Genomic DNA, 7,860 nt, shown 5'->3' on the forward strand with positions numbered 1-7,860 from the left:
ACACACACACACACACACACACACACAAATAAATAAATGTTAATTGTATAAAAAAAATAAATAAATAAATAAAAAACAGGCTGGAGACACTGAGTTTACTAACTAAACTGCTTTCAGAGTAGAAATGCAAAGGGTAGTGGGAGCAGGACTGTGATGAAGCAGATGTAGATGACCAAAGAGTTTGGCAGGTCCTGGGAGAACAACAAAGCTTTGTTTTCTCAGCATGCAAAAAAGATGAAGTGGAGCAGATTTGTCATCCTTTGGTCCCTCAGAGGATTGAATGCCAGAAAAGTGACTTAGTAAAAGACAAAGAACTGAGGACTGAATTAGTTAACTAGAAGGAATATCTCTATTTTCAACTGATGGTTAGGTGGGGTCTGTGGCTTATTAATTAGTAAGCTTTGGTCCCTAGCCTGCAGCCCAGTGATTTTGATTAATTATTTTGCTTCTGCAGTGTAAGTTAGCATTTGGTGGAATCCCTTTAAGATATTGTCTTCCCTGCATGAGTCATGTTGATGAATTGTAGATAACAAAGAGGAAAATATTAAAGCCCTGGTCCCTCCTTTCTCTGATAGGTTAAAATATACACATAAAGCTCATAATGTCCCGTCTAGACTATTTTCATTCACCAAATTCTGTTAGAAAGAAAGCATTTAGAAATACAAATGTAAATAATTTCTTTTGTGACTTTGCTAACCTGCCACTGTTCCCTGAGCTTCTCTATGACATCTCCCTTCAGTCAGGGGTGAGAGCAGAAGGCAGGCTTTTGCCCTACACTGGGCTTAGTGGAGCTAGGATGTGATGTCCTAGACAAAGGACAGGGCTGGTCAGGGCTCCCCTCAGTGGTGGCACTTTCCAGGGAAAGTTCTTTGAAACAAATCAGAATGTCATGGCTGCTCTTGAGTACTAAAAACATTTTCTCCAGGAATATGTAGAGTTGAATTAACTGGAATTCTGGGCACATAAACAATATTGTAGCTGCCATTGGAATGCTGGGTTACTTCAAAAGCAGTTCCATAACTGGAATCAGCAGCTGGGTTAAAAAAACATTTTAATATCCTTTTCCTCTATTGCACTAGACTTGATAGAATGTATGAGTGACGAGCCATGTTGCAGGCTTTAATAGCCCAATCTGGCCAACACAGTGATATGCTCCTATTCTACCTCCTTTCTTCTGAAGAAGAAAATACTCTCTGCTCATTATTCTGAGAACTGCTGGATGGGGATTTGGCTACTTCGAGGGATTGAATATCTGATAGACATGCCACAGTTAAGATAACCCAGATAAATGCTTTGGTGATACCTCCTGTGGCAAGCCCTTGGGTGCTGACCATCTTCATTCACTTCTTTAGGACAACTGTCCAATAAATGTCACCACCTTTGTCCCCTGTGCTGGCAGTTTTTGTAAAGAAGCCAAGAATAGAGGCTTTCTATGCCTGGAGTGAGGCAAATTGATTAATTACTGTGGGAGGAGGGAGGGAGATGTCTAAGCCATCTGTCATTAGTACCATCCTTTTGTGGACAATAGGACCATGATTTCCAAGTGTCCTTCACTAACTTAAACTGGGGAAAAAATATAAAGGCTTCAGGAATAAATCTGAATGGCATATTGTACATGTAGAAATTTGTGGTGTTCACTTTTTATCAGAACTAAATCCGGATTCTGGGGCTGGAGGACAGATAAAGCAGAAGTTGTTAATGGTTACGAAGCAAAGGTAAAAGGAAACTCTTAAAATAAGATTTAATATAGCTATTTAGCTTCTATGCAAATGAGGAGTCTGTTCAGATTTTTTTTCATGCATCTGTGCCATGAAGGTCCTCTGGGGAATAAGTATTGTCTAATATGTGTCTCACTTGGATGTTTTATCTTACCTGACTTTCAGAAAATGGGATAGCATGTCCTGAGGAAGTTTCTAGTTATGCCACAGAGAAATAATGCTGTAGAAAGAAATACAGAGAAAGGACAAGGCAGTCATCCCTTTAACTCTTTGCAAAGAAAAAAGAAAGGATTAGATTTAGTATGCTTGCTGTTTTTTTCTTATAACCTGAGTGGCTTTAAAAATATATAAATATATATAGTTGCTTTTGTAAGTCTGCTACTTGTTTAGTTTTTAAACGCTTAAGTGTTTTGTTTTGTTTTGTTTTTTAATCAGCCAAATTGCAACGAATAGGCTCACAGCCCATTTACATGACATCAGTGAATCTAAAACATTCCTGTAGTAGTGGAGACAACTGTCTGTCCAGTAACCTGGCATTTTGTCAGCTGGAAAGCTGTTTGCTGACCTTTCCTGAGTCTTGCAGTACAGCAGGGATGCATGGCTTGCAGGGACGGAGCCAGGCGCTGCAGGGTCCTTGGATGGCCTCTGAGGGAGCAAAGCTCTCGGCCTGCTCAGCAGGATGCATTTGGAGACAGTAGGTTTAGTGCTGAGTATGTGTTCTGCAGCTTTCAACATTGGGAGCCAACATATGGCATGAACAGTTAATTCTCTATTAACTGTTGTATCTAACTTTCAATCACTCTATTCCAATAACAGATGATCTCATCTTGCAATGACAGTAGGGTTTTTTGTCAGTAGACAGAACATCTTTTCAATAGTGACTTGCTGGTTTTCTCTGAACCTTACCGGTCTAGAGAACCTGTGTTCACTCCTTCTCCTTCTGTCCAGCAGATGGCTGTCTGAATCAGTACTATTAGAAGATTACCACAGATGAGTGGAAGTACTGGAGACAGGGTTGGGTCTTCTAGTGCAATAGGAGCCCAGGTGGGAAACTTAATTATAGAACATTCGTTTGAGACCATTTAGCAACAAGAAGGGCAAGTAGGAAGATGCAGCCTGTCACTGCTAACTCCTTGGTGTTAAACTCAAATATGGAAAGTAACTGCTGATACATTTCTAAGTTGATAGTTTGTGTAATTTTCTCTGAAGGAGCCTAATGATTGTTAATCATTTCTCATTTTTATTTTGCTGGATATTTTTTTTTTTTTTTTGCTTCAGCATTCTTGCTCGTGCTATGTTTATTTTTTGAGTTTTGATTCCCTGTGTCACTGTTTTCTTTTGCACACATCTCTCAAGGTTTACACAGTAAACAATGTGAGTGTGATAACTAAAATACGCACAGAGCATCTTACTGAGGAGGAAAAAAAGAGATACAAAGGTAATCACTGTTACCTCCCACCTCTTATTTTTTTCTTTCCTTATTTTCTCTTCTATAGTTTGAGTCTAGAGAGAACCTTTGTTTGCTTTGTTAAGCTTGGGATTAATGTGATTGGGACATGCTAATCTTAACCCTAACTTCTTATTATAAAGATTTCCTTAGACTAATTCATTCTTGAGTGTTTCTCCATCGTTAGTTAGGTTCAGCTATTATCAAAACCATTCATGAAGGCTTGTTTGTATTCTAATGAATAGTTGTTATATTCAGCCAAAAGTAGATATGCATGTTGGAGAACATTATCATTGGAATGAGTAATTTAGTTTAAATTGTTGTGATAGAAAATTTAAATGGAACCTGGGCTCTGAGCCAGAGCACTGCCAGTATATAGTGGCCATATCCTGTCAGCTTTGTGGCCTTGTGAAAGTAGGAACTTACTGTGCCTCAGTTTCCTCCGCAGTGAAATGGAGGCGATACCATTTCTTAGTGTAACTGAGAAAATTAGATGAGTTTCTGCATGTAAATCTTTAGAATAATGCTACAGCCCGTGGTAACCACTAACACCATTACAACTGTTAGCTTTGCTCCAGTTCAGCAGATGAGGGAGTTGAGGCCCAGCACACACAGCAGTGAAGGGCCAAGATGAGATTAGGAAAGAGGCCTGGCTCACTCCTAAATCTAGACTCCACTCTATTCTGCTTGGGTTTTTATAACCATTCATCTTGTTTAGAGATCCTAATAAAAAGTATTTGTAAGGGATAGATTAGCTTTTGTGGATGATTTTATCAGCCTGTCCCTTAATAAATATATTTTCTAATGCAGTTAGCTTGGATCACAAATTTTAAAAATACAATAAGCCACTTTTTCTGTAGCTGCAAGTAAGATGTAATATTAGACATTAAACTTTTCCCCCATCTGTAGCGGACAGGAACCCACTGGAATCTCTGCTGGGAACTGTGGAACATCAGTTTGGTGCTCAAGGGGTAAGTTGAAGTCACATACTTATACTGCAGTGTAACGAAGAGAATGAACTGTGTTCTTCTGACGGCACTCGAGTGCGTCTGCAGTAGGCTGCGCTCTCTGAAAAAGCTAAAGAACTCTCAAATTGAAATTTGAAAAAAAGAAAAAGAAATTTGAGAATCTTGGAAGAGCATTAGTTGAGTGAAAATAAAGATTTTAGAGAGGGGATTGCTTATGGAAATCAGGTGAAAGATCTCATCTAATAAACTGACGATCTCTCTGTAAACATGAAATTTGAAAATCAGGATTCAGGACTCTATTTTTACTGAACACTTTAACATTTTCTTACTTGATTCCCATAATAACTATATGCTCTTGGTACAAGGGCTATCACATAAGGTCAGTAAAATGAAATTTCTTTTCTAGTGTCTAAGGTAGACAATGACGAGGTAGAACTTCAACTCCCAGTTCAAATCTCACACTTTCAATTTTTTGTCTGTGATCAGGGGATAAAAATGCAAAAGAGAATAGAGAAGTATTTTTAAATGGAGAAATGGATTAGACTTGTGATTTTCTAACAGCTTTTTAGATTTGCTTGCTCCATGCAATAGCATAATTTTAAAGGGTTAGTGATTAGAATCTCCTGATCTATAGCTGGTTAACATGTTTGCCTCAGAGACCAAGTGCCGTAGGCCTCCACTTGTGAGCATCATTTGCCACTTCTGACTCTCCTGAGTTCTGGCTCAGCAGGACCTCACCACGGAGTTTGCCACCGCAAACAACCCCACAGCCATCACACCTGATGAGTACTTCGATGAAGACTTTGATCTGAAAGACAGGGACATCGGGAGGCCAAAAGAGCTGACAATTAGAACACAAAAGTAAGAGCTAGTTGGCTGCCAGTTTTAATTTATGGATTATTTCAAAGTGATGCTATTTTATGGTGTTAGGTTCAGTCATTTTTCTGCCCCTTTAAGAAGAATTTTTAAATTATTTTATCTGATGAAAGCCACAGTAGGTTGCCCTTCTGATTAGCCCTCTTCAAATAGTTTATTAGATAAGCTATAACAATTCTTTCTTATTTTGGTTCTTGTACCACCAAGTAGTCTTGACCAATCAAATGGCTTCTGTCAGCTGTCAGTTTCTTGTGTTTCCTGCCAGTTAATGCTGTTGCAGGGTAGATTGCAATCCAGGCCACTTATTAGTTGCCAGATTTCAGTGTGATCTGAAGTCCTTGTGTCAGTTCTTTACTGAACTAAGAGACAGTAATGGGGAATAATATGGAGTAAGCCACATAGCAGTAATCTTCTGTCCCTATCTTTTCTTGGTCTAATCCTGCAGATTTAAAGCAACGCTGTGGATGTGTGAAGAGTTTCCCCTCTCCCTTGTTGAGCAGGTCATTCCCATAATTGACCTCATGGCTCGAACTAGCGCTCATTTTGCAAGACTGAGAGATTTCATCAAACTGGAATTCCCACCTGGATTTCCAGTCAAAATAGGTACCATTAAATAAAACTCAGCAGCAGTATAATTTGTACTCGTTGTTATGGCAACAGAATGTGCTCTATGGAATTGTAGCTGGTGAGGCACAAGATATCATACAGTAAACATAATGGAAGAAATCAGAATTATCCTTTGATTTGATTTGGTTTAAAGGAGTGTCATGATCTTGACTTTTTTTTGGAGACAGGGTCTTACTATGCAGCTCAGGCAGACCTTGAGCTCACTTTGTAGCCCAGGATGGTCTCAAACTCGCAATGATCCTCCTGCCTCAGCCTCTTGAGTGCTGGAATTTCAGGCATGCACCACTATGCCTAGCAATCTTGGTGCATTTTGCATATCAAAATTAGGAGATCTTCAGCCATCAGTTCTATTTATAGATGTGTTGACAGAAGTAAAAAGGCATTAAAGTATGGCATACTCATTGCTTTAATGTCAAACCTTAATCTAAGTAAAACTTTAGTTAGATAATTATTTAAAGAAGCCAGTTGACAGCCACATTGACATAAATTTAAGGCCTGAACTAGTATGCATGATGCTGTTATGTTACCAGAGAGGACTTTCAATTTTGAATAGTTATATGTTTATGACACTTGAACCCAGGCTCAATCACTTAATCACTGTGATCTAGAAGAAAAGGCTTACCTCTGAATCTGCATCTCAGTACTGTTGTACTGAGCGAACTTTTGTACACCGAGGAGGGATGTTACCAGGATTAAATGACACTGATTAAAAAGTATCTGGGACTGCATGACCTTAGTGAGCACTCAGTAAATGATTTTTATTATTGTTCTTAGTAAAGCTTATTTATAAAAGCTTTTATTTTGTCAGAAATTCCCTTGTTTCATGTCTTAAATGCACGGATTACATTTGGAAATGTTAATGGCTGCAGTACTGCTGAAGAAACTGTATCTCAAAACTCAGAAGGGACCCAGCCTGATTCAGGTAAAAAACCAAGTTGAGCTTTGTGACTTAAGAATAGCAACTCATATATTCAATCTTTATGCTAATTCTCCAGTTTGAGCTATCTTATGAAGTTTTTATGTTAGCTAAGAAAATTTTAGATTTAGTTTGCTTTTTTGTGTGTGGTTTGTTTGTTTTTGGGGTTTTGGATTTTTTTTTGTATTTTAGGGAAGGGTCTACAGGGTGTTGAGGGTCTCACTACTAAATCAGACTCATAGTGACCCACCTGTTTACATCCTCCCAAGAGCTGGGATTACAGGCGCGTGCCACCACACCCAGTCTTTTTTGCCATCTCTGCTCACCCTGGGGGAGAGGCTCGAACCCCTGGCCCCTGCGCCTGCTTGCAGGCACTTTAATCCGTTAATCTATTTGACCAGCCCTAGATTCAGTTTAAATGAGAAAACAACTCATAGAATCTGTGATGTCACTTGTGTTAGAAAGCATATTCTTAAAAATCAGCTTTATGCAGTGGAATGTACATGTACTCAAATGGCCTAATTTTAGCTGTGACAGGGCTGTGCATTTTAACAAAGATACGCACCTGTCAAGACACCTTCACAGTCAAGACACAGCATTTCTAGATCCCTCCAGATTTCATGTTGCTTTGTTATCCATCCAAGTCATAGATTTGGATTCTCTTTTAAATGTTTTATTTAAAAAAAAATAAAAATAAATGTTTTATTTTCCAGCAATCAGTATATTGGATAGAATACTTTTTATATATTTATGATAGCTTCTTTTGTAGATTTCCTAAGATTCTTACATGATTGTCTATAAATCAGTACAATTTCAATTCTTCCTTTTAATTTTTCTTGCTTTAATAATCTGCCTTGGACTTCAAGTAAAATGTTGAATGAGGGTGGGAAGAACGGATGTCGGGGCCAGGGAAATGGCTCAGTAGAATAAGCGCTTCCCTGGCAAGCGCAAGGGCCTGAGTTCAATCCCCGGTCCAAAAAAAAAAGAACAGATGTCATTGCCTTGTTCCTGACTTTATTTTTTTGATGGTGCTCAGGATTGACCCCAGGTCAATATATATACTGGCCAAGTGCTCTACCATGAGCTATATCTGGCCCTCTTGTTCCTGATTTTATGTTTCATCATTAAGTATGATGTTAGATATAGATTTTTTGTAAATGTCCTTGATATTGAGAAAATTTCTCCTTTATGCTCCTAGTTTTTTGAGATTTTTTTTCTCTCTTAAAATCATTTATTTGGGGCCGGGGAGATGGCTTAATAGAATAAGTTCTTCCCTGGCAAGCACAAGGGCCTGAGTTCAATCCCCGG

General features: G+C 38.7%; 1 protein-coding gene across 2 annotated transcripts in view; it reads left to right on the forward strand.

Moving 5' to 3' along the window:
• Positions 1-7,860, forward strand: part of Ankrd13a (ankyrin repeat domain 13A) — a 36,021-nt gene that overhangs the window by 22,180 nt on the left and 5,981 nt on the right. Inside the window, exons 7-12 of one of the 2 annotated variants that reach the window (XM_023720957.1) lie at positions 1,649-1,715; positions 3,075-3,156; positions 4,075-4,136; positions 4,861-4,994; positions 5,455-5,612; positions 6,445-6,558. In XM_023720957.1, coding sequence (XP_023576725.1) covers positions 1,649-1,715; positions 3,075-3,156; positions 4,075-4,136; positions 4,861-4,994; positions 5,455-5,612; positions 6,445-6,558 — 617 coding nt within the window. The remainder of the gene's footprint in view (positions 1-1,648; positions 1,716-3,074; positions 3,157-4,074; positions 4,137-4,860; positions 4,995-5,454; positions 5,613-6,444; positions 6,559-7,860) is intronic. The other variant, XM_004636307.2, reaches the window with a different exon arrangement.

This window comes from Octodon degus, unplaced genomic scaffold, assembly GCF_000260255.1.
Source record: "Octodon degus isolate 3935 unplaced genomic scaffold, OctDeg1.0 scaffold00079, whole genome shotgun sequence".
Classification (NCBI taxonomy): Eukaryota; Metazoa; Chordata; class Mammalia; order Rodentia; family Octodontidae; genus Octodon; species Octodon degus.